This window comes from Podarcis vaucheri (genome assembly GCF_965113315.1).
Source record: "Podarcis vaucheri genome assembly, chromosome: 13".
NCBI lineage: Eukaryota > Metazoa > Chordata > Lepidosauria > Squamata > Lacertidae > Podarcis > Podarcis vaucheri.
Window position 1 is genome coordinate 15479489 of NC_138751.1, and position 25721 is coordinate 15505209.

Sequence of the window (25721 nt, forward strand, 5' to 3'; positions counted from 1 at the left end):
TTATTGTATGTATATTTTTGTATTGTGTGTATTGTATGTGTTTTTAAAAATTTGTGAAAATTTAATAAATATTTATTTTAAAAAAGAGAGTAAGCTAAGGAGACTAATCCTGGCTTTGCACAAACACACACACACAGGGCTCACTGCGATTAACAGGAAACATTTTATTCCAATGGCAAAACGTTTCAACTTCTGCCTTCCTCTGCTGCTAAAACAAAAAATGAAATGATGCTGTTGTCAAGGTGGCAGTTTTGGAGATGTTCAGAAAGGCATCGTTTGCTGAAGCTACGGGATGTTGGTGCTGCCCTCTCCAGGCTGAGGTCATGTGGCTTTAATGTGTCTTGCATGTACATTTAGAACAGGCTTCCTCAACCTCGGCCCTCCAGATGTTTTGGGACTACAATTCCCATCATCCCTGACCACTGGTCCTGCTAGCTAGGGATCACGGGAGTTGTAGGCCAAAAACATCTGGAGGGCCAAGGCTGAGGAAGCCTGATGTAGAAGTTTCCCCCTCTTTGCTAAAGTAGGAGGATCAGTCGGTGTCTCTAAATCTGACAGTCCGTGGTTCCCATTTCAGAACTGAAACGTTTAGCTTCTGGCTGCTCAACTTCTTCACTCAAAAATTGCAGATGTGTGGCTTCTAAAACATGTGCGTAGGTCAGCTGTCGTTTTACCTTGTCCAGAACTTCATCATTTACTTTCAGGTCTCTTTTCTGCCCTCCCTCCCTCCCTCCCTCCCTCGTCCTATATCACTATCCTTATCTGTGCCAATATTTCCTTCAAGGCAGTGCCCCAGGTTCTGATACACCACAGAACAATACAAGTTCCTATTATACCTTTATAATAATAATAATTTATTATTTATACCCCACCCATCTGGCTGGGTTTCCCCAGCCACTCAGAATAATAATAATAATAATAATAATAATAATAATAATAATAATAATAATAATAATAGAGCAATAAAACATCAAACATTAAAAACTTCCCTAAACAGGACTGCCTTCAGATGTCTTCTAAAAGTCCTTATTTCCTTGACAACTGATGGGAGGGCATTCCACTGGGCAGGCACCACTACCGAGAAGGCCCTCTGCTTGGTTCCCTGTAACTTTGCTTCTTGAGTTAGGGAACCGCCAGAAGGCCCTCGGAGCTGGGCCTCAGTGTCCAGGCTGGATGATAGGGGTGGAGACGCTCCTTCAGGTATACTGGACCAAGGCCGTTTAGGGCTTTAAAGGTCAGCACCAACACTTTGAATTGTGCTCATTCTTTCCTTGGGAAGCTCAGAGCAACTTTGCATGGGGCGCCAGTGGTTTCATAGCCAGGCACCACTCTAATCCAGCAACCCAACATAAATTAAGACCGTTTACAAATCAAACAGGGTCCTGGCAGGGCTTGATGGGACTTCCAGGTACGGCCCTTGCTATGCCCGCGGGGACAGGAGGTGGAGGGCTTCGCCGTTGAGCCCGTCCTTGTTGACTCCAGGGCTGAACATGGGGTAGAGGCACTCGGAGAAGATGTCCGAAAAGGTGTAGATGTGGAGCATGGTGTCAGCATCGTAGAAGGAGACCTGCCCCGCTTCATAGTCAAGGTAGACCCCGACTTTCTGGGGCTTGTCCTTGAGGGACAGCAGCTTGGGGGGAGACTCAAGGGCCTTGTATTCACTACCGTTCCTCAGCCAGATGGCCCAGAATCCATTGCTGGGCTTGACTTTCACTTTGGCTTCCTTCCTGTTGACGGACTCCTTGGCCACGCCAATGTCCCAGCTGGTTTTATTCCTCACCTCTACTTCCCAGTAATGGCGTCCTGAGGTAAATCCCTGAGAGCCCAGCACACACACACACTTGCTGAACCTCTCAGGCCCGTCAGGGACCTCGTCCTCAGGGTTGTCTTCCAGACGAACGCTATCGAGGTCCTTGGAGAGCACAAGGTTGGGGTGGTTGGTGGCAGGATCCAAGGTGATTTGACAGGGAGCTGTTGGGATACGACCGACGTAATGGTTACCGACACCTTACATTACATTCAGAAATGTTGGATGCAGGAGAGATCTACACTAAACAGACTGTCCATTTTTTACCTCAGAGGTGCCAAAAGGAGTTTCTGGGCCCAACACACCGCATGTGCATCAGGCACGCCACCCTTCTCACACAAAGAGGACATGTATCTGCGTATCCTTTGCTTCACATACAAATTCGTATTGTCTTTGGCAAGTAGGGTAGAAGGCCCAGTGATAAATCAGGGGCCACACACAACAAGACAGACAGAGGACTCAGCTACATCAGTCAAAATGCAGCGTTATAAATGTGTTATAACACTGTGACACCGGATGGGACTGTAGAGCTAAAATCGCAACTCAGTGATATTCTCAATTGTGAGCCTTACAGTGGTTTCTCGCAGAGCGTTTTCACAGCGTGTTTTTTAATATGTGTAGATCTAGCCACAATGTCAACAGGAGAAACTTTTCCTGTAATTATAGTCCCAGTCTTTATAAGGCATAACCTGTTAAATTTCTGCCTGCCACATAGTGGTTAAAGCAGGCTTCCTCAACCTCGGCCCTCCAGATGTTTTGAGACTACAATTCCCTGACCACTGGACCCGCTATCTAGGGATCATGGGAGTTGTAGGCCAAAAACATCTGGAGGGCCGAGGCTGAGGAAGCCTGGGTTAAAGGCAATAATAATAATAATAATAATAATAATAATAATAATAATAATAATACCCTGCCCATCAGGCTGAGTTGCCCCAGACACTCCGGGTGGCTTCTGACACATATAAAAACATTTTAAAATGTCAAACTTTTTAAAAAGGTTTAAAGGGCTGCCTTCAGTTATGTAGTTCTTTATTTCTTTATCTCCTCAGATAAAGCCTTGCTCTTCTCTAATGTCCACCCTAAACCACACAAAGAACTCAGGTTTCACGAGTTGCAACCCAGTTGTGTTAACTGGAGATCTTTCTCGGTACAAGGGCAGGCATGGCACTTCATAGAATCATAAAACTGTAAAATTGGAAGGGACCCCAAGGATCATCTAGTCCAGCCCCCTGCAAGATAGGAATCTTTTGGGGCTCAAACCCACGATCCTGAAATTAAGGGTCTCATGCTCTACCAGCTCAGCTTTCCCAGTTTGCTTCAGATGGGGCATTGGTCAAAAGAGATGCAAGATTACACACACACACACACTTTTGGATAGATGGCGGCTAACAGATTGAGGTTGAATCCTGACAAGACAGAAGTACTGTTCCTGGGGGACAGGGGGTGGGTGGGTGTGGAGGACTCCCTGGTCCTGAACGGGGTAACTGAAGCCCACTGAAGGACCAGGTGTGCAGCCTGGAAGTCATTTTGGACTCACAGCTGTCCACGGAGGCACAGGTTGATTCTGTGTCCGGGGCAGCTGTCTACCAGCTCTGTCTAGAATACAGGCTGACACCCTACCTACCCACAGACTGTCTCGCCAGAGTGGTGCATGCTCTAGTTATCTCCTGCTTAGACTACTGCAATGCACTCTACGTGGGGCTACCTTTGAAGGTGACCCAGAAACTACAACTAATCCAGAACGTGGCAGCCAGACTGGTGACTGAGAGTGGCCGCCAAGACCACATAACACCGGTCTTGAAAGACCTACATTTTCCAAGCACAATTCAGAGTGTTGGTGCTGATCTTTAAAGCCCTAAACGGCCTCGGCCCAGTATACCTGAAGGAGCATCTCCAACCCCATCATTCAGCCCGGACACAGAGGTCCTGCACTGAGTGCCTTCTGGTGGTTCCCTCACTGAGAGAACCGAAGTTACAGGGAACCAGGCAGAGGGCCTTCTCGGTGGTGGCACCCGCCCTGTGGAATGCCCTCCCATCAGATGTTAAAGAAATAAACAACTATCTGACTTTTAGAAGACACCTGAAGGTAGCCCTGTTTAGGGAAGTTTTTAATATTTGGTGAATTGTTGTATTTTAATCTTTTCTTGGGAGCCTCCAAGAGTGGCTGGGGAAACCCAGCCAGATGGGCGGGGTATAAATAATAAATTGTTGTTGTTGTTTGTCCTCACAACCTTGTGAGGTAGGTTATGCTCAGAAACAGAGCCTGGCTGAAGTCTGCGTAGTATATTTCGGGGCCAAATATAAATTTGAAGCTGGGCATCCCTGGTCCCAACCCAATACCAAACCCAACCTTCCCCAGCTGGTGCTCTCCGGACAGTGTTGATCTACATCTCCCATCATCCCTGACCTTTGACCATTCTACCTGGGGTTGATGGGACTTGTAGTCAAAAAAGTCTAGGGGCAACAGCTTGGGGAGGGGCTGCTCTAGTTACTATGCCACACTGGCTCCTCTGCATGAAACAACATTTGAACTAAGACACTGAGGTCCAGCGCCGAGGGCCTTCTGGCAGTTCCCTCACTGCAAGGAGGAGGTTACAGGGAACCAGGCAGAGGGCCTTCTCGGTAGTGGCGCCCAGTGGAACACCCTCCCAATAGATGTCAAGGCAATAAGCAACTTACTTCTAAAAGACACCTGAAGGCTGCCCTGTTTAGGGGAGTTTTTAATGTTTAGTGCTGTATTGTGTTTTTAATACAGTGGTGCCTCGCAAGACGAAAAGAATCCGTTCTGTGATTCTCTTCGTCTAGCGGTTTTTTCGTCTTGCGAAGCAAGCCCATTGACGGATTAGCGGATTAGCGCTATTAGCGCTATTAGCGGCTTTTAGCGGCTTATCGGATCAGCTGATAAGCGGCTTAGCGGCTTAGAAAAAGGGGAAGAGGGGGGGAAACCCGCAGGAACTCGCAAGACATTTTCGTCTTGCGAAGCAAGCCCATAGGAGATTCGTTTTGCGAAGCACCTCCAAAACGGAAAACTCTTTCGTCTAGCGAGTTTTCCGTCTTGCGAGGCATTCGTCTTGCGGGGCACCACTGTATTTGGTTGGGAGATGCCCAGAGTGGCTGGGGAAACCCAGCCAGATAGGTGGGGTATAAATAAATTATTATTATTATTATTATTATTATTATTATTAAAGCAGAGCAGCTCTGGCCTCAAGTGGCAGATTTTGCCACAGCATCACAGAAACAGTTTATGCCAAGCTGTTGTGGCAATAAAGCCTCATCGCTCCAATACTTACAAGGTCTCAGAGCTGGCAGCATCTCCTTCCACACCATGTACTGAATAGGGCCCTTAAACTGGCCCAGGCTGAACTCACGGGCGACCACAGGCAGTGTGGATCCTTTGTCATCACTAGGACAATATCTGCAAGAACAGGGAAAAGATCGTATAAAGTAGAATCCATGATCATGAGTGTCACAAGCTGCTCTTTATCTCCACCTAGTGGCCATATCTGAAAGTGCTGCTCTTTGCACTAATGCTCATTTAGCTCCTAAATAAGAGTCATACTACATTATTCAAACACGGGAGTAGTCGCTAGTGTGGATTAATCAATGCAAAAGGCACTGGTGTTATATTCCTGATCTAGCAGGAAATGAGCTCTAGTTGTGGGTCACAGATCATGAGTAGAAAACAAACAGCAGACAGAGAAAGCGAGAAGCAGAGGTTTTTTAAAAATCGTTTTTAGAAGTGATGGGGAGAGGCAGAAGATCCAGGAGCCACAAAAGACCCTAGCCCACCCTCTAACAATATTGCTGGCACAGTTGCATCCCCAGATGAAGTCAAGTAAATGCATGTTTGCTGAGAGGGTTGAGAACAGAAGCAGGAGGTTCAGTCATACGGTCTACTCACTTTTCTGTGAAGGCTTTGATGTCCTGCAAAAAAGAAAAGGGAAATCTTAGAGATGTTCTGACCATTTAGAATATAGTTTTGTGGATATCACAGAAGCTGCTTGAAACAGGACATCTTAAATTATTTTTCATCACCCTTATGGGTTTCCTACCTTCCTCCCACAGAAGCCCCGAGTCTCACGCAGCCATCACAAATGACAATCGCGATAACACCCATAGCTAAAATAGTAGCTAAAACCTATATCAAAACTCAAAAGTGGCACCGTAAATACGGTAATACTTAAGCTAATGGACTCCTCACTGCGTCTATGTACCAAAGGTTCGAATGAATGACTAAATGCATCTTCAAGTGACGCTTAACAGTTGTTAACGATGAGCACAGCCAACTTTCCCCCGGGCTGGGAGTTCCATGAGTGGGACAGCCACCACCAAGCAGGCCCTGCCTCATGACACCATCCCACGGGCCATACCTCTCGACAGGACCATGGGCTGGACCCCCCATGACGGTCACAGAAAATGGGCCAGCCCATATGGAGAGAGGCCATCTTGGACCCCAAGCCATCGCAAAACTGGCTGCAATATCTCAGCCAAGGTCTAAAGAAGGGTGGGGAACCTCAGGCCTCAGGGGCAAGGGGCCAAAAGTAGTTCTGCAAGCTTTTTTTGGGTGTGAAACCAGCTGTACAAAGGCAAAGATTCATATTTGTTGCTCCGCCCACTTTTGCCCCCTGGCCACGCCCACGAGAAGGAAATGCAGTCCTTGATCAGAAAAAGGTGATCCACCCTTGGTCTAACGGAAGCTAGCAATGCAATTGCCTGTCACACGAGGCTTCTCATGACCTCATCCAAAATGATGACAGGATTTGTGTGCTGCATCCGGATTATATAAATTGAGGCAGTCATGGTGACTTTCTGTAGCCTAGGGCTTCCTCAGCAAAGGAAACCGTCTTGCTGGCTTCAGTGGCGGAGCTGGTTTCTTCCATGGGGGTTCCTTCCCCTACATTCAAATCTTTTAAAAATTACATCAGCTGAACCTCTCTTTCTTTTCAGCAACCCAGTGCTCTGGCGGTTTACAGCTTGTTATGGAACTTTAACTCAGGTAGGTTCATCTGGTGCCTTCATTATGCATCTTTAGGCACCAGGCAAAAATGTTCCTCTTCACAAAGGCCTTCAGCTGATTAATATTCTACAGCCTTTAAAATGTGGGGGGGGGGGGTTGTTTTGTTTTAAGTTTTTAATTTGTGCTTTTATTCTGAATTTCTATCTTGTGAAACGCCCCAAGGTGAAGGGCGGTGTATAAATTTAATAATTAATCCCACCCTCTCTAAAAGGGTTTGCAGTTCTTCCAAACTTCGCATCACTGGCAGCATAGTCACCATTTCTGGGCGATCATGGGTGCCAAGGCACGCACAAATTTGGGTGCCTGGCTGGGCAACTAATAATTATTTTTTTATATTTTCATTTTATTTTAATTTAATTTAATTTCCCTGCCCATCTGGCTGGTTTCCCCGCCACTCTGGGCAGCTCCCAATAGAATATTAACAATAATAACAACAACAAGGCAATAAAACTTCAAACATTAAAAGCTTCCCTAAGCAGGGCTGCCTTCGGATGTCTTCTAAAAGTCAAATAGTTGTTTAATCCCTTGACATCTGATGGGAGGGCATTCCACAGGGCGGGCACAACTACCAAGAAGATGGGGGGGGCATTCAGTCGGGCCCTTCCGCCGTGACAGGGGGCTCCATCGGGCCCTTCTGCTTCGGCGCCAACATATGACATCACGCGTGCGTGTGACATCACACACACGTGCCAAGCACCCACAATGCTGGGTGGAACTCGGCGCGCCTGATGGGCAGATTTCATGGGCTCCACTTTCCACCTCTTAATACGCATCCTTTGCAGGTGACAGTCCCCCTACGTCCCCTTTCTACACAGGTACAGATTTGTCATACCTTCTGCTCGATCATAAAAAGCAAAGAGACACAAGCATATTTCATTTACATGATTTGTGCAGGATCTCAAGTACCTCTGGGAGACTATAAAAAGGTAAAGGGACCCCTGACCATTAGGTCCAGTCGTGGCCGACTCTGGGGTTGCGCCGCTCATCTCGCTTTATTGGCCAAGGGAGCCGGCGTACAGCTTCCGGGTCATGTGGCCAGCATGACTAAGCCGCTTCTGGCGAACCAGAGCAGCGCACGGAAACGTCGTTCACCTTCCCGCCGGAGTGGTACCTATTTATCTACTTGCACTTTGACGTGCTTTTGAACTGCTAGGTTGGCAGGAGCAGGAACTGAGCAACGGGAGCTCACCCCGTCGCAGGAATTCGAACCGCCGACCTTCTGATTGGCATGTCCTAGGCTCTGTGGTTTAACCCACAGCGCCACCCGCATCCCTTCTGGGAGACTAAAGCTGCCTGCAATCCAGAAATGATGCCCCCCCTGTAGATTTGTTCAGAGACACACTGACCTTCAGGAAGACTTCGGGGTCCAGCTGCTCCTCCAGCCGTGCCTGGATCTTGGCCACTTGCTCCTCAGCCGTGCGGACTTGCTCCTGCCCATTGCGCTGGTTCCTTTCCAGCTCGCTGAGGAGGAGCTCTTCCTCACGCCGGATCTCCCTCCTCATCGCTGCCTCCTTCTCCTGGAGCCACTGGTGGAGCTCGGTGAACTGGGCCGAGAGGTGCTGCTCCAGGCGGAGGCGCTGGGCCTTGAGAAGGAACAGCAATAGTGGGGAAAGGAGGACGTGTGAGCGATGGACACCGGCTCTGTTCTGGCAGCCCCAGTGTGCTTAGAGAAAAGGGACTGTTTGTGGGAGGAAGCCAGCAGCCCAGTGTTACCCTCCCCGACTGAACTGGCTGTTTTTTCCTTCATTTAGACGTAGCAGCAACATTACATGCATTTTTTAATTATTATTATTATTATTATTATTATTATTATTATTTATTATTATTATTTATTACTTATACTGAGATCCAGTGCCGAGGGCCTTCTGGCAGCTCCCTCATTGCAAGAAGTGAGGTTACAGGGAACCATAAAGAGGGCCTTCTCAGTAGTGGCACCCGCCCTGTGGAACGCCCTCCCAATAGATGTCAAGGCAATAAGCAACTTACTTCTAAAAGACATCTGAAGGCATGGGAAGTTTTTAATGTTTAATGCTGTATTGTTTTTAACACTCGATTGGAAGCCGCCTAGGGTGGCTGGGGAAACTCAGCCAGATGGGCGGGGTATAAATAAATTATTGTTATTTATTATTATTATTATTATTATTATTATTATTATTATTCCCACTCATCTGGCCAGGCCTCCCCAGCCACTCTGGGGGGCTCCCAACAGAATTTCAAAAACACAATAAAACATCAGTTATTAAAAACTTCCCAATACAGGGCTGCCTTCAGGTGTCTTCTAAAAGTCAGATAGTCGTTTATTTCCTTGACATCTGATGGGAGGACGTTCCACAGGGTGGCACAGCTGTCAACTTACAGATTTGAAAATAAGGGACCAGCAGTCTTGAAAATAAGGGACCTGCAGCCTCACCTGTTCCAGGCACTCCAGTCTTCCTGTCCTCCTGCAGTCTGGTCAAACTCATGCTGGTAGCTTCGAGAAAACTGTCCAACCAACTTTGTAACCAGAGGTTCAACTGAATAGAATCTGAATCACATGCGCCACAAGGCCTATGCAGCCTCAACTTAAGATGGCTCCCCGGCCTGGCTTTGCACTGCAAAGTTTGCAGCAGCACATGCAACAAAATGGCATCCAGCATTCAAAAAACCCCTCAGCTTGCATTAACTAGCCACACACAAGGCATACAAGCTCCACCCCCCAGGCATCCTTAGACTTTTTATTGGGTGAGCAACACAGCCAAGCAACACAGTTGGAGCCTCCCTCCTCCCTGGGCGGCAGGGAGGGAGGGAGGGAGGGAAGGAGAGTAGCTGCTTCCTTTGAAATTTAAGGGACATCATTTAAGGGACATCCATCAATAAGGGACAGCAGCAGGACATGGCGCTGGAATAAGGGACTGTCCCTTCAAATAAGGGACACTTGACAGCTATGCAGGGTGGGCGCCACTACCAAGAAGGCCCTCTGCCTGGTTCCCTGTAACTTCGCTTCTCGCAGTGAGGGAACTGCCAGAAGGCCCTTGGAGCTGAACCTCAGCGTCCAGGCTGAATGATGGGGGTGGAGATGCTCCTTCAGAAGAATATTTTATTCTTTTTTTTCCATATAGAAAATTGTTACTCAACAATTATATTCCAATTCAACAAAACTAGTGACTTCCCGCTCACCTCACGTCAATGTTTATAACCCAAATTACATGCGATTGCACTTTAAGGTTCTGTCTTATCTAATGTCATCCTCTCGGACATGTTTCTTACTAGATTCTACTGTTCTCTTACACTTCAAACCAAGCATTAAATGCACATTAAAAAGCAAAATTGTGTGTGCTGAAAGTAACATGCAGCTTGGCTCCATGAAACAAGGGTGGAAGCATCAAAGAGGCTTGGACTCACAGAGATTTCTGGAAATTTCTGGGCACTCTGCTCTTGCAGCGATTTCGCCGCCTGGGCTCTGGATTCCAGCACCGCCTGAGCAGCTGTTAGGACCTCCTGCATGGAAACAGACATGGCAAAGAATGAACACAAAAGGACAATGTGAATACATTGGCAACTGCTGCTCATGTAGGGTTGCTAACTAGCCACAGCGATCAATAGCCTGGTTAGGGGGTTTTGTTTTATTTTTTGCTTGCTTGGAATTGGGGGGTAAGTTTCTGGAAAACCAAAAGGCAACATTAACCCACTTTACCTGCCATTAGAGGAGACATAAAATTCATGCTGGGCTCCACCTCTCAAATAAACACACCCAGTTTGTTGTTATTAATAGGGCATGACTTTCTACCTGGCAATATTTCAAAAAGTGAAAGAGGTTTTTGTTTGTTTGTTTTGTTTTTGGCCAATGTTTTGAGCTTTAATTTTAATGCAATTCACCAAAATCTACACTGCCGACATGGGCTACCATACGTTGGGATTTTCCCAGACAATTCAGCAATTTCCACCCGGATGCTGCTTACAAAGTCTTTGTCTGGGAGATTCCAGATGTGTGTGGCAACATTAAATTAGAAGTTGTTCCAGCAACATGAACAACACCCTCTTCAAAATAAATTGCCTGCAATCCTTTCTTTTCCCACATCCCTTTCCAAATCTGGCATGTTCCTTTACACCAGACGCTGCCATTTTTTGAGTGAAGCCTGTATTTATTTATTAAACTGCATGTTTAACGAAGCCATCAACCTGAGTTACAGCTGCCCAGCACGTAGCAAAGTCTCGCCTGATTTTCATAGCTTTACAAGTGATCAACGCTTGCAACAGCTTGAGCAAGAAGGCAATGCACATCCCAGAGGTGCCAGTGCTCAGAGTTAATGCAAACCAACTCACCAACAAAGAAAGTCAGGGAGTACTACAATATATCCAAAACAATGGGAGAAATTGGAAGGATCTCAAAAGAGAAGATAGACAAAGACTGGAAGGTGTTCAAAGGATACTTGCAAAACCATATTGAAAAATCAGAACTCCTATTAGAATACGTAAACAAGTTCCGTTTTAAATACTGGAATACCAAATAAGATGGATAACAATGTGTAATAGAAAAAGAAGCATGAAATTAGGTTAAAGGTGTGTGAAAGAAAGTAATAGAAGTGGAAAGGAATTGCAATTGAGTAGATTGGAAGTCTAACACAAAGGTGGGGTGAGGAGTGGTGGATGGTGATGGGAAAAGGAATTATCTGTGGGATTGAGTGTAGGTATGTTTGAACATTTTTAAGGATTGTATGAAATGTATGTTTGTATATTCACAATATGTGTGTATTAATGCTGAATCATTTTAACAATAAAAACTTCTTTAAAGAAGGAGGAGGAGGAGGAGGAGGAGGAGGAGGAGGAGGAGAAGAAGAAGAAGAAGAAGAAGAAGAAGAAAGTCAGGGAAGCAGTCCAAAGAGTGGCAAGGTACCTGAGAGACCCTGCAGACCTGAAACTAAAGGGATCCACTGGGTCAACCGCAGCTGACTCTAGGGCATCGCAGCTAGGGGAGATGTTTGGAAACATACAGCTAAAGCGGCTTTGAGATGATCATGTGCAACTCTGAATCACATCTAGGAAAGACTGTTTGCCTAGAGTTGCGAAACTGAGCTCAAGGCTCAAGCAACCGGCATCCTTTTTTCTCAAAAATGAGTAATGGTCAGGTGATGTGTGAGCCATTCTTCTACTCTGAGACCCACAGGTATCATAGGTACTATAGAATAAATTGCACATTCAGATTAATCATGCGGAACAGCCCCACAGAGATTGCAACACATCAGACCAAAAGGTAAGGAACTCATTGCTTAAAAGCTTCGTGAAGCTTATTCTTCTTTCTTTAAACTCCCCACACATATTAAGCTAATATTCAGAGACCCAAAGGCCAGCTCTTTCCTATCTATGTTGTGTACCACCCTGAAATCTACGGACAAAGGGTGGTATACAAAATTTAATAATAATATGCTTCTTGGGGTTTGATTTGTTTTTCACAGTAAGGAATCTAGACATGCAGCCTCCGCCTCCATTCTGAAATAGGGCAGTCCGGAGAGGGCTTTACTACATTACGATGCTGAACGTGCCAGGTAACGATCGCGTCCAGTTGCAAACATTATGAGAAAACAAGGGATTTGATGTAAAATGCTCTACTTATTTCTACAAGCAGGGGCCAGCTAAGTAACATCTGGAGAACGTGCTTTGTTGAGCTGCAAAAATTAAGCTATAACGTCCGAAGAAGCAGAATTCTGGTTGCATTGACTGACGCCGAAAACTGGACGGTCCTAAGAAGTGCGAGTTGCGAAGTGGCATGGCACCCCCTAGGGGCGCAACGGGCTTACTGCAGCCAGCAACAACAGGCGGTTGTGCAACAGGGTAGAAGTTTGGAGCAGAAATCCCACGTCCCGCTCAGTGGAATAAACAGAAGCACCACAGCCACCCAGTTCAGCCCTGCTGTCTTGCCATTTTTGGGAAGCCAGTTAAGTAATAGGCATCATTGCCTAAAAGCAGAGGAGTGTCAGATCCAGCCCATTTTCCCCCCTTTAAACCCCAAGATCTCCCAAAGACTCACAGTTAAATAAAAGCCTAGGCTGGGGGGTTGGAAGCTAGGGATTTGTTTTCAGGCTCAGTAACTGAACCCAGTCCACAGTTCTTCCACATTTGAGTATTCAAAGGCAGCTGGAGGGCACTAGAAAGGGGGAAGTCTGATCCGCCCTGGATGCTTTATCTGAGATTCCTTCATTGCAGGGGGTTGGACTAGATGACCCTCGGAACCCAACTCTAGGATTCTACGATCTAGCACTATAGGATGCTTGAGCGCCGCCTACCGACCTTGTAGCGCTCCACAGCCCCGTCCAAAGGGATGCACTGGTGCCCCCAGTGATCTGGCTGCAGCGCCCTCACCAGGCAGCCGTCGTCGGCGCAGAAGAGCAGCTCTCCCTGCACCTCGTCGTCCAGCAGCCCGTCGGGCTCGGCGTCTTCGTCGCTCGCCCGGGCGGACAGAGTCTCCAGGGTCTTCCGCGCCAGCTGGCCCAGGACGCGGTTGGCCGTGAATTTCCCCCCCGGGATCTCCCGGCGGCACTCCGGACACGTGGGCAGAGGCGCGTCCTCCCCGTCGCTGCTGCTGCTGCTGCCGCCGCCGCCTCCGCCGGGCACCTCTGCCCAGTAGCGGGCGATGCAAGGCTGGCAATAGTTGTGCCCGCATTCCAGCATCACTGGGTCCCGGAAGAGCTCCAGGCAGATGGAGCAGATCAGGTCCTCGGCAAAGTGCTCCACTCCCGTCGGGGCCGCCATGGGGATCTCAGGCCTTTCCTACACAGCCCTGGGAAATGTATTTATCTTTCTCTCTCCTTGCTTTCCTGTTTTAAAGTTATTTTCTTCTCCTGTGCGCAGGACACCGCCGCCACCCTCCTCCTCCTTTTCTTCTGACTTTTCTATTTTTCAGTTCTCCCCTTTTTATCTACTGTATTTGCTCTTTACTGTATGCGCAGCACTGTTATTCCTTTAAAAAAAGGCTAGAAATTACCTTTTTCTACTTCCTTCCTTCCTTCCTCTTTCTCTCTCGTCTTTTTTTCTGTTCCCCTCGGTTCCTTCGTCGGATTTCCCCTGATCCTCCTCGCTTCCACCCCGTCGTCTACTCTCGCCTCTCTCTTTCACAGACGGTACGTGAATCAGTACAGATTTCTGGGCGATTCTTAAAACGGTTTAGAGGTCTTCCACTCCGTCCGACGTCCTGATTTGCCGCCTCTGTCGTTTCTTCGACCCCCGTCTTTAAAATCTCTCTCCTTTGGGTCAAGGAGCCGCCCCGCCACTCCTTCCTTGCGCCCGCCCCTTCGGTGCCAACATCCAGATGCATCACAAGCGAGGGATTCCCCGCCCGCCCCGCCCCAGGAAACATCTGGAGGCCGGAGGGCATCAAACCGGTTCCAGGTGAGAGAGAAAGCCTCCGGAAGTCCTGAGAGAGGAGACTAGAATCATTGAGCTGGAAGGGACCACGAGGGTCATCTATTCCAATCCCCTGTAATGCCAGAATCTTTTTGCCCAGCGTGGGGCTCGAACCCATGAACCTAAGATTAAGAGTCTCATGCTCTATAAACTGAGCTCTCTTGTTGAACAACCTCAAACTTGTTGGTACCCTCTGAGAGCAGGGCAGTGAACATGCTGCTTTCGGCTCTCTGTTTACCTGAAGGAACATCTCCACCCCCATCATCCAGCCCAGACACTGAGATCCAGCGCCAAGGGTCTTCTGCCGGTTCCCTCCCTGCGAGAACTAAAGCTACAGGGCAGAGGGCCTTTTTGGTAGTGGGGCCCTCCCTGTGGAACGCCCTCCCGTCAGATGTCAAGGAAATAAACAACTGTCTGACTTTTAGAAGACACCTGAGGGCAGTCCTGTATTGGGAAGTTTTTTTAAAAATATATTTTTATTAAGCAATTTCAACATAACAACAAACCATATAATCACATACATTTTCCCCCTCCCCCCTTCCATCCCTCCCCCCCCCCACCAGGGACTTCCCTCAGCTCCTCTCTCTGATTTCTCTGCACATATTATTCTCTGCATGTTATAAAATTATACTTATCCTTGCCTTATCTATCTATCATGTTATCAACCAATAAATTTGTGTATGTTTATTCAAAACCTGCCAAGGAGTCTAATTCATTTTGCTGTCTCTTTAAATAATTTGTTAAAAGTTCCCATTCTTCCTTAAAGTCACAGTGGTCCTTATCCCACAGTTTGTATGTCAATTTAGCCAACTGCATACCTCATCAATTTATCTTGCCATTGTTCTTTCATTGGGATTTTCTCATTCTTCTGTATTGCGAAGTTTTTAATGTTTGATGTTTTATTCTGTTTAATATTCTGTTGGGAGCTTCCGAGAGTGGGCGGGGTATAAATAATAAAGTATTATATTGTTATTATTATTATTATCATCATCATCACCATCATCATCTGGGAAGAGGCAGGGTCATATGAGGAAGAGGAGACAGTGGGGAAAGAAATAGGGAGTCTGGTGGGTTGGAGAGAAAACAGAAAGGTATTCAGTCTTTGCCTCTAGCACCAGGGCAGGTTGGGTCTCCAGGTGTTTTTGGACTACAACCTCCCATCCCTAGCTAGCAGGACCAGTGGTCAGGGGTGATGCACACATTCCCTTATAATGTACTAAGTAAATTTCCCAACTTGAATTTGTATCAGAGATTTAGTATTTTTATTATTATCAGCAGCCCGATTAACAATAGCCCAATACTGGAAACAACCTGCAGTTTTATAAGAGTATATAAAGAAGATGAATAAATGAGCAAAATAGGTTAATTTGGATATGCAGAAGATATTAAAAAAATAAATTCAAGGAACCACAGAAAGAGGGGGAAGGAAATCAAGTTTTGAAATGTCAAAATGATTGTAAAATTAATGAAGTGTATAAAATTAGTGAAATGTATAAACTTGAAAAGTATAAATAATTTTTTAATTAAAAAAACAACCTACAGAAATCCCCATTGAAATCTGGGTAAATAATATTTGGAATATGGCTCTATCAAGATGCCTTACTTGCCACAGAAGGGTAATTTAAAGGCACTTCAAGAATAGACTCTTTTGGCAAGACTTGGCTTCCATTCTTTTCCTTTATAAATGAGACAGAAGATGCTTTTATTCCACCGACAACACAGGAATCTCTGCGGAGAGGATACTTGAATTGATAATGCATAAATAAACACCTTGCTTGTCTACTGCATATTAAACTTAATGTACCACCGGACAAGTTACTGTGGGTATATGTTGTTCTTGTATTTACACAAAAACCCATAAAAAATATTTGGAGAAGGAATAAAAGCATATTTGAACAACATTCCTCTTTGTTCAAGCTCTTTGTCACAGAAGCTTCGGGACAAAGTATGGTCATCTTTGGAGTCTGTGAGATTGAAGTCTGGAATGCTAGTTTTAGATACCAACTTCGCAGCAATTCTGGGCCTGACTGAATGTTTAGCTATATGCTCCCCATACCCTAGAGATCCAGAATTAGTGTAAAAAAAAACCCCCATTTTTTAATTATCTGGAAAGAACAGAGCAGTGGAGATAATGGTGTCAACCCTAATTCTAGGCAAGAAAAAAAAAGATACTCTGGCTTTAAATTTTCAAATGACTCATCATGCCTCACCCCAGAGTGGGAGGACTCTGTTATGAATGCCGCACGCTTCACATCTCTTTTATGGCTGAGGGTATATTGCTAATCCTCTCTGGCATTACAGATTTTGAAAGGTTCCATTCATCTAAAGACAAACATTAGTCATTCAGCCCCACAGGAAGTGGAGCAAAGGACTCTCTATCTCTGTGCGGTGCTGACTCAACCCATTCTCTCCCCCCATGACCCAGGACAGCAGAAAGAGAAGTCCAGTGTGTTACAGCAGATGGAAGAGTCGCCAAATGATTCCACTTCACCACCTCCTGCCCCATATTCCTCACTTCAGTTGTGCAATATCTGGCACTCCCCAGACTGCAGTTGGGTAACTGTTCACGTGCTCCTTGGAAAAACATAACATTATCGTCTGCAAGGTGGAGCCCTTGAAGGACAAATCAACCCACTCATATGGACAAGCAGGAACGTGTGCAGAGGAGGGCAACCAAGATGATCAAGGGTCTGGAAGCCTAGCCTTGATAGGCTAGGTATGAGGAACGGTTGAGGGAGCTGGGCCTGTTTAGCCTGGAAAAAAGGAGAGTTGAGAGGAGATACAATAGCCATCTTCAAATATCTCAAGAACTATCACATGGAAGATGGAGCAAGCTTGCTTTCTCCTGCTCTGGAGGCTAGGACTCGAACCAATGGCTTCAAGTTGCAAGAAGAAGAATAATTTGGATTTGATATCCCGCGTTATCACTACCCTAAGGAGTCTCAAAGTGGTTAACAATCTTCTTTCCCTTCCTCCCCCACAACAAGCACTCTGTGAGGTGAGGTGAGTGAGGCTGAGAAACTTCAGAGAAGTGTACGCACTCTGGAAGAATGGCAGATGAAGGTGATAGACTATATGACACTGGCTGAAATGACTGACAGAATTCGTGAACAGGGGAAGGAGACGGCGGATGAAGATTGGAAGAAATTTAAAATGTATCTTAAGAAATATTACAAAATTAATGAATGTTAAAATGTTGAGGTTCTTAGTAAGAAAAGGAGATTACAGCGACAAAAGATTAAGTAAAAGAAAAGAACAAATAAGGAACAAATTTGACAAAATTAAGTTTAGGACTTGCTGAAGTAATTTTGGAAATTGGGATGTAGAAAGGGGAGGTTTGGGGGAGTCAGAGAAGTGAGGTTTATGAAAAAAGGAGATGAAATTATACATGTTTGTTTTGTCTTTTTTATTTGTTTGTATTGTTTATAAAAATTTTGTAAAATCAATAATTTTTATTTTTTTTTAAAAAAAGAGAAACTTCAGAGAAGTGTGACTAGCCCAAGGTCACCCAGCAGCTGCATGTGGAGGAGCGGGGATGCGAACCCGGTTCACCAGATTATGAGTCCACCGCACTTAACCACTACACCACACTGAATAAACTTCAGGAAGAACTTTCTGTCGGTAAGAGCTGTTTGACAGTAGAACAGACTCCTATGAGACGTGGTGGACTTTCCTTCCTTGGAGGTTTTTGAACACCTGTCATGTATGATCTAGTTGAGATTCTTGTGGGATGGAGACTTCATATTGCTTTTCGGATGAACCCACTAGTTTCTCTTGAAAGGATCTGGACAGCAAAAGCCTGGTGGGAACAGGAAGGCAAGACCCAAAATACCAGCAAAGGATTTAATCTCTGTTGATGGCTGGGTCATGAGTGTTAACTATAATTTTCACAGGGGTTCTGGCAGAACCAAGCAATCTGGTTCTCATTACTGCAAATAAATATATTTTCCCGCACCAGTAGAGTAATAAGAAAGTCCTGGCTAAATAAATCACTTGAAGTTACATTAAGCTACAAAGAACATGGATTTATCATTGTTCCTCTCCGCCCCCGCCCCCCCAAATAAATCCCAGTACATTTTTTCCCATTTGCTTCTCAAGAAAAGGTGAGAGTGCCCACAGTGATGGCTGGTGCCCATTGGGGCTGGTAGGGTGGAATGCAGGGATGTCAACTGTAGGTGCAGCCAAAGCCAATGAGAGGTGGAGCCAACCACTTTTCACCCCACACTCCTCCCTGTTGAGTTGGGGGGGGGCAGTGCCTCATATACCCTCAAGGACCAGCCATGTGGGGCTCATCTTGAGCTATGTCCAGTCTCTACCCCTCAATATCTGCCACCTGAGGCAGCCACCGTCTCTCTGCCTAATGTTAGGGCCGGCCCCGACTGCAGAGCATCAAAGTGGCAGTGCCCCACAACAAACTAGATGTGTTTCAAGGAAGGATCAAGACTTGAAGGTGGTCAAGAAAGCCAGTATCAGAGGGTGGTGGCATGGAGAAAAATCCTGAGCCTCAAAAACAACGTCCTGCACCAAAGCTGTTTTTGCTTTATATTTGGGAAGAACAGGTTTACAGGTTCCCCTGCTTCTTGTCTTCCACACCCCAGATCTCTTTCCGCTGTGAAGAATTACCTCCTTTTCACAGCACCTGAGATAGAATGAGCACTCATACAAGCAGCATATTGCTGGCGTGTTAAGATGAGCCACACACAAGACAGGTTTTTCCTGCCTGTTTTATCTTTCTGTCTACCCTGCCTCCTGGCACACTGAGTTTGAACACGAATCCGAACTGATGGATTCCTCGGAATTTGGCAAGTTAATCAAAGGCTTCCTAGATCCATTTCCTGCTGTGTTAATCAAAGTATTGTCATCACATTTATTAACTGGCCTTCACCAGAAAGTGCCACAGCAGGTTACAATTTGGAATTCAAAATTAAGCACAGCTGAAACAGATTGCTGTCACAGGAATTGGGTGGGTCTTGAAAACACACATCTCAGATGCCAAAGAGATGCCTCTTCAGCACTGGCCAAAAGATGTGTGGGGAAGAAGCCAGATACACCTTTGTAGGGAAAGAATTCCACAGAAAATGTCTTCTCCTGGTCCATTCCCACCCCTCTGCTGATCTTAACACCTGGGAGGGTAAGGAAGGGACCAGTCTTTTAAGATATTTCAGGACTCCCATTTCAGAATCCGATTGCATTTCAAACATGTCATTTTCACTTGCAATCTTTTTGGCATTTAGGGCTGCACAACTGAGGGCTTATGCCTGGGTTTCTGAGAAGGCAGAATTTTGCTGTATTGGTGGGGGGAAAGGACAAGAGTTTAAAGATGCCAGTCCCAATGGAGCTCAGGTGAGAAGACCTGGCGAAGCCACCAGCCGCTCTGCGCTTTCGTCATCCCCGTTTGCAGAATAGGAACATTTTAAAAGTCTGACTTCAGGCCTATAAACTTTGCACCATTTCCGCCATATGCATCCCTCCCAAAGGGGCTTGTCCACACAGGTCTCCAGTTTCAGTAAAACAGCAGCTGTCACATTTAGGCCTCATTGAGCTCAGGCGAGATTTTTACCAGCTCCACCTGGGCTGGTGAGGCATCTCCCTGCTGATATGCAAAAATTTCCACCCACCTATAATCTACGCAGCTGGTAGATTGATGTGAACTGTTTTGATCCTCCCCTGTTGCTAGGTTCCTACACTGCAGTAACCAACCACAGCCAGTGCTGGCGTCTGAATCAAAATATAGGCCGATCGTTGCCATGCCAGGCTGAAGGCAGTCCGTGCCTGTAAAAGGAGCACCAGGGAAGACTTCAATAGCCATGTTGTCTTGTCACAGAGACTATAGGCTAGAACAGAGGGGGGTGGTTGTGGCCCTCCAGATACTGATGGACTACAATTCCCATCATTCCTGATCACAGGCTATGTTGGCTGATGCTCATGGGAGCTGGAGTCCAGCTGGAAGGTCACAGGTTCCCCATCCCTGGGCTTGACTGGGAATGTTTACTAAGGAGCCAAGAAAGCATTTAGTCAGTGCATGGATTTCTGCTTATGGATTAGATGAGCCTTTGGGTCGCCCCTTCCAGCTCTAGGATCCTATAATAGGATTTTTCCACCACTCCCTTCCCTCGCAAGTCCCCTAAATCTAGCGTGGGGATTTCTTCAACCCCCTGCAGAGCAGATCTGGGTACAGAAAAATTGTGCAAGCAGGAATCCTTGCGTAGATGGGATGCTTACGTAGAGATGCACTGAATACGAGCCTAAATGCTCAGTTTAGGCAACAGGGGGAACTATGGTGCAAAGCATGCAAGCCCACATGGGGGGGGGCATGAGGCCTCTGAAAACCAGTTGCTGGGAATCAGAACTGGGGAGAGCTGGTGTTGCACTCAGGTCCTGTTACAACCATCTGGCTGGCCCCTGTGAGAACAGGCATCAGCTGGATAGCACCATTGGTCATGGTGTCCAAACTTTTTCCAAAGAGGGCCAGATTTGATGAAGTGAAGGGCCATGGGGGCCGACCAAAGTTGTTGGTTTTTTTTAATGTATTTTTATCAAAGATTTTCTTAGTTTACAAAAGTATGTGCAATGTCTCTCTCTTTTTTCTCCAAGTTACATTTTTTACAGATCAGTTTCATTTGTCGAGACATTAGGAAGAAGGGGGAAAGGGGGGAGAGATGGGGGTGGGGTCGGGTGGCGATGTTTCTATTTTACTTAATATATGTGGGGTTTTGTGTCAACGTTGCTTATGCAGGTTCTGTGCTATTCACTTGCGTTCCTTTGGTTGTGAGAGAGATTGGCCTAGGGTGTGGTTATTTGTTTGTGATTGGCTGTGGTGATCTTTGTTTTCATGTGTGTGAGAGAGTGGAGTGGGTGGGTGTTTTGGATCAGGTTAGCCATATTGATTTGTATCTGACCAAAGTTGCTAACCTTCTTTTAGGATTGAAGTTGTTGACCTTTTTTTTAGGGTTGGAGTTGTTGAGGCTTTTTTAGGATTTTACCCCAGGAAATAAACTGCCACAGGGGCCAGATTAAACCGACCGGCAGGCTTTAGGCCAGATTAGGCCCCCAAAAAATGGACTTTGGACATGCCTGATTTCCTCACTCGCCGACTGCGATGACACTGGGAGAGGATCCCAGCTGAAATCCTGGCGCTGCCAGTCAGTGCCACTCAGGATTACGCCTCTGAAACAGACTTTGGACATGCCTGGACTTAGAGAATGGTGCCGATAATGACAAGGTTGCAGGTTTGATCCCTGCATGGGGCAGCTGCATATTGCAGGGGGTTGGACTAGATGCTCCTCAGGGTCCCTTGCAACTCTACGATTCGAGGAAGCTGAACGAGATCGGCCACTGGCCTCATCCAACAGGGCCCTTCTTACACGCTAGTAATCCTACAGGAAACAAGGAAAGACACAATACAAACACTGCACCACTCCGGCTTTTTATAAATCACAATTTTAATAGAAAGTTTAATGACAAAAATCATCACGAGATGGCACCATCACTTTGGAGGAAATCCACCACACACAGCCAGCAGCACTCAAGACTCGGACTAAAGACAATGTACACACAACAGACACACACAAGAATCCATTTCAACTCTGACCTCTGAATCTTCAGAGGTGCGTTTTCTATCTCCACCCAGCTAACCTAGCACAGAAAGCATCCGAAAATCAACCCTGCGATCTGGCCAAAATCCCAACCCTCCCCACCCCCTTTGTAGGAAAATGCAACTGGGGGCGAGGTTACCCTTGACAGAGGGAGAAAGAAAGAGAGAGAGAGAGAGAGAGAGAGAGAGAGAGAGAGAAAGGACATCACTGGTTACTCTTGATGCCGCAGGAACAGCTGAACCCAAAATAATCTCAGTTCAAGTAAACAAGGCCCCAGTTTAATGTTCCAATGCAGTCCTGAGTTTTCCTAGTGGGCCAGAATCAACCAAGAGGGAGGGTCACCTTTGCTATGCAATCTTCACGGTTCCATTGGGTGGGGGGCAGAAGAGAGATCTCTGCCACCGCCACCCCAAATGTAGAATTCTCATCTAGACAGGCGTGTTGAAAACAAGTAACATCTTCTAGAGCTCAGCTTATGTAAACGAGGCCTCAAGGCCTGCTGCACACAAGGGAAGACGGCTGGTTAAGGCACTCCTGGAAATCTGGGGCACCCTCATCTTGGTGAAAACAGGGCCATCACCACCCTACGTTTTCGGCCACACTGCATCCTCCGGGACTGGAGACTCTCAACACGGCAGAGCGGCTCCTGAGGAAGGGAAAAGTCTGGCTCCTCCGTAGCGAATTTGGCGCCAAGGTTTCATGGGAAGAAATGGTTGGTGGGCTGGCAAGATGGCTGCTTCAGAGGCCTTCTTGGTGACTAGGCCTGCCTGTTGCAGCCAAATGGAAGCCACCTGAAACCATCTTCATATGAGACTCGCACACAGGTCAAGAGCAGCTGGCCAGGCAAGTTAGCGGAGGGTGCAGGAACTCCCATTAGCTCAGTTGTGCATGCAGAAGGTCCCAGGTTCAGATCTGATTTCAAATCCAGCTGGAGACAACCACTCCACTTGAAACCCTGGACAGCCTCTGCCAGTCAGTGTGGACAATACTGGGCTAAAGGGACCGATGCTCAATACAAGGCAAGGCAACTCCCTAGGCTTCCAACTCACCCCTCCAGAAGGGGATCCACAGCTTCTGCATGGAGAGGCGGGCACCGAGGGGGGGGGGTTGTCCTGAGCCATCTTCCACATGGCAGCCGCAGAAGAAGAGTTTGGATTTGATATCCCGCTTTATCAATACCCTAAGGAGTCTCAAAGCAGCTAACAATCTCTTTTTCCCTTCCTCCCCCACAACAAACACTCTGTGAGGTGAGTGGGGCTGAGAGACTTCAGAGAAGTGTGACTGGCCCAAGGTCACCCAGCAGCTGCATGTGGAGGAGCAGGGAAGCCAGATTACAAGTCTACCACTCTTAACCACTACACCGCACTGAATAAACACACCTTCACCTGATGGGTCACGCTTGCAGGAAGGCAGGCGTTTTAGACAGAGCCAGGAAAGAGGTCCCAATGCGGAGGAATGGCAGGGAATTGCAACTCCCCGTCAGCCAAAGGCCAGAGGCGATGGGAGTTGTAGTCCAGCAACACCAGAAGGGCCCATAATTTCTGCATATCTGCTGAGGGCGGTTCAGGGTTCAATCCCTGCCATTTCCAGTTAAAAGGAACCCTGCAGAAGACATCCCCCCAAGATCTTGGGAGATACACCCCAAGGTCAGAATGCACAGCGCCAAGCTAGACAAGCCCCCTTGTCAATATTAAGACAGCTCCTTCTGTAAGGTGGCTGCCACCAACTTAGATGGCTTTCAAAGAGGATGAGGCAATAATTCGTGGAAGGTAAGGCTGTCAGTGACTGCCAACCACATGGGCTAGCTAGCTTATTCCTCTGCTGTGAGAGGCGACAGGCCCTCGAATGCTGAGAATCGCTGTTGCGCTTGTGTCGTTCTTGCGGGCTTCCTGTAGGCGTCTGATTGGCCGCTATGGGAACAGGATGCTAGGCTGATCCAATAGGGCCCATCTTACCTCCTTAGTCCCACCCACTTTTCCCCGCAACAGGGCAATCCTCTCATACGATCCAACACTTTCAACACACTTTTTATAAAAGGCAAAGCGTGCTATGGCTGCGCTGCGCATTTGGCACTCCTGTTTCTCTCCCGCCGTCAGTAAACTTGGAAAAAAGAAAACGCGTTTACATGGATGCTCGCCCCTCAAACGGTGTGAGGAGAGAGGTGTCCGGTTCTCAGGCCATGAGGCAAAAGGAAAAACACAGTGAGGGGTCAGGAAGGCGTTCCCTCAGCCCGTCCCAAAGACAACAGGAAATGGATCCACCTTTTAGTGTTGTCGGCTGAGGTTGTTTGTTACCTGAACAGCTTTCTTTCCTGCGTCCTGCAACACACCCGAACAGGAGGGACAGGGATGTTGCCTAGCCCACCCTCAGACCTTTTTTGTAGAAAGTCCAAACACCAGCTCAACCCCCAAGCACCCAGCTGGTGCTTTGAAAAAAAAGGAAGGAAGGAAGGAAAAAAGCAGGCACTGCGGTGACGTTCCCAGCCAGAGTCGCCAAGAAGGCCGTGAAGAAGACCCAAGCGGGGCTCAGACTTTATCGCACCCGGCTGAAACGGAACAGGAGGAAGACAGCAGAAGGGAGAGGCAGCTTTTTCAGGCGTCCTGCAGGTCTGGAATGTCAGAGAGGATCATGGGAGACCCGAGCTGCAGTTCCTGCTGGAGGGATTCCATGTCGGCGGGGTTCATGCGATGGACTTCCAGCCAGTCGGCGAGGAGGGAGGCCGAGAGCGGGGCAGAGTCCCCTTGACTAAGGCAGGAGGAGGAAAGAGGGGAACAGGTGAAGGACAAGACAATGGGCGAAGGACAAGACAAGGCAGCTGACCAAAAGTGTACCATTTTGCATAATGCTGAGGGCTATTCATGCAGGAAGGAGGGGATACAAAACAGTGTAGCCCTGAGCAGTGTAGCGCCCTCTTTGGGGTGCCTGGAGCACAACCCTTTTTGGTGCTTGGGAGATGCCGTAGGACAGGGTTTCTCCATCCCTAACTGGAAAAAACAGTGGTCAGGGAGTCCAAAAACAGCTGGAGACCTATGTCTGGGAGATCCTGCTCTAGGACAATGTTCTTCAACCTTGCGCCTGCAAAAGAAAAATGTTGCCGGACTACAACTCCCATCGCCCCTGACCACTGGTAAAGGACGATGGGATCTGTAGTCCAAAAACATCCAGAGGCTAAATTAAGATCAGGGCTTCCCAAACTTTGATCTGCATGTAAATACACAATTTTTAAAAATCATACACTAACTAGCATGGTGCATTGCAATTGCTACAACCGGCAGGAAAATTGTTAATAGGTCCACCAAGACCCTCAGCAATTTTCAAGTGGTCCATGGAGTAAAAAGCTTGGGGCCTGCCAATTTAGAGCCCCCGAATAGTCAGGGCACCATCCCTTTTCCTTTGATTGCCTCTTTAAAAGTTTGGAATTTCTATATGTGTTGGAGCACCCTCTATAGGAGGGAAGGGGAATTTGCAGTTCTGCAGGCGTCATTTGACTAAAGCTCCCATCATCCCTGATCACTGGGCCATACTGGCTGGGGCTGAGACGGGAGGAGGAGACTGCAGAGAAGCAGAACGAATTTGTCTTCACAGCTGAAGATACAGGGCAGATCCCAGGGCCTGTACTAGCTTTTGCAGGAGGGGAATCCCATCAGCAGGAAGGCTCTAGAGAGCAAAAGCACTTCTTTTATTCCTCTAGAAAAGTCACACTTTGTTAACTGCTGTTAAGGAAAGAACACAGGGGCAGGATACTGGGCAAAATCCATATATTTCAGGTTACTATCCTACGAATCCAAATGAGGCAAGTTGCACTGATTTTGGTCAGAGAAGGGGATGCTGAGAGAGGCCTTGGCTGGGGGGGCGGGGTATAAATAAAAATTATTATTATTATTATTATTATTATTATTATTATTATTATTATTATTTCTATATG

At 47.0% G+C, this 25721-nt stretch overlaps 2 protein-coding genes across 3 annotated transcripts in view; both read right to left on the reverse strand.

Moving 5' to 3' along the window:
- Positions 1-25721, reverse strand: part of LOC309517116 (mitogen-activated protein kinase 7-like) — a 179189-nt gene that overhangs the window by 147474 nt on the left and 5994 nt on the right. The window contains exons 5-6 of one of the 2 annotated variants that reach the window (XM_082196173.1): positions 23158-24541; positions 17679-17791 (exon numbers count right to left, since the gene is read on the reverse strand). In XM_082196173.1, coding sequence (XP_082052299.1) covers positions 24388-24541 — 154 coding nt within the window. In that variant the 3' untranslated portion in view covers positions 17679-17791; positions 23158-24387. Of the gene's footprint in view, positions 1-17678; positions 17792-23157; positions 24542-25721 lie in introns of those variants that run through there. The other variant, XM_082196174.1, reaches the window with a different exon arrangement.
- LOC309517128 (zinc-binding protein A33-like) lies at positions 150-14101 on the reverse strand. The gene is made up of 6 exons (XM_082196197.1): positions 13089-14101; positions 10206-10301; positions 8171-8407; positions 5709-5731; positions 5098-5222; positions 150-1971 (listed from the first exon to the last, which is right to left on the reverse strand). Exons 1-6 carry the CDS (start codon positions 13548-13550, stop codon positions 1421-1423), a joined length of 1494 nt encoding a protein of 497 aa, XP_082052323.1. The 5' UTR covers positions 13551-14101; the 3' UTR covers positions 150-1420.

Bases quoted from the DNA above. Each gene is read 5' to 3' on its own strand.
- LOC309517128 (XM_082196197.1), bottom strand. From the start codon at position 13,550: ATGGCGGCCCCGACGGGAGTGGAGCACTTTGCCGAGGACCTGATCTGC. The intron at 5,732-8,170 runs GTCAGTGTGTCT...TCTTTTTTGCAG, and splicing joins ACCCCGAAGTCTTCCTGAAG to GACATCAAAGCCTTCACAGA. The intron at 1,972-5,097 runs GTAAGTATTGGA...GTATCCCAACAG, and splicing joins GCTGCCAGCTCTGAGACCTT to CTCCCTGTCAAATCACCTTG.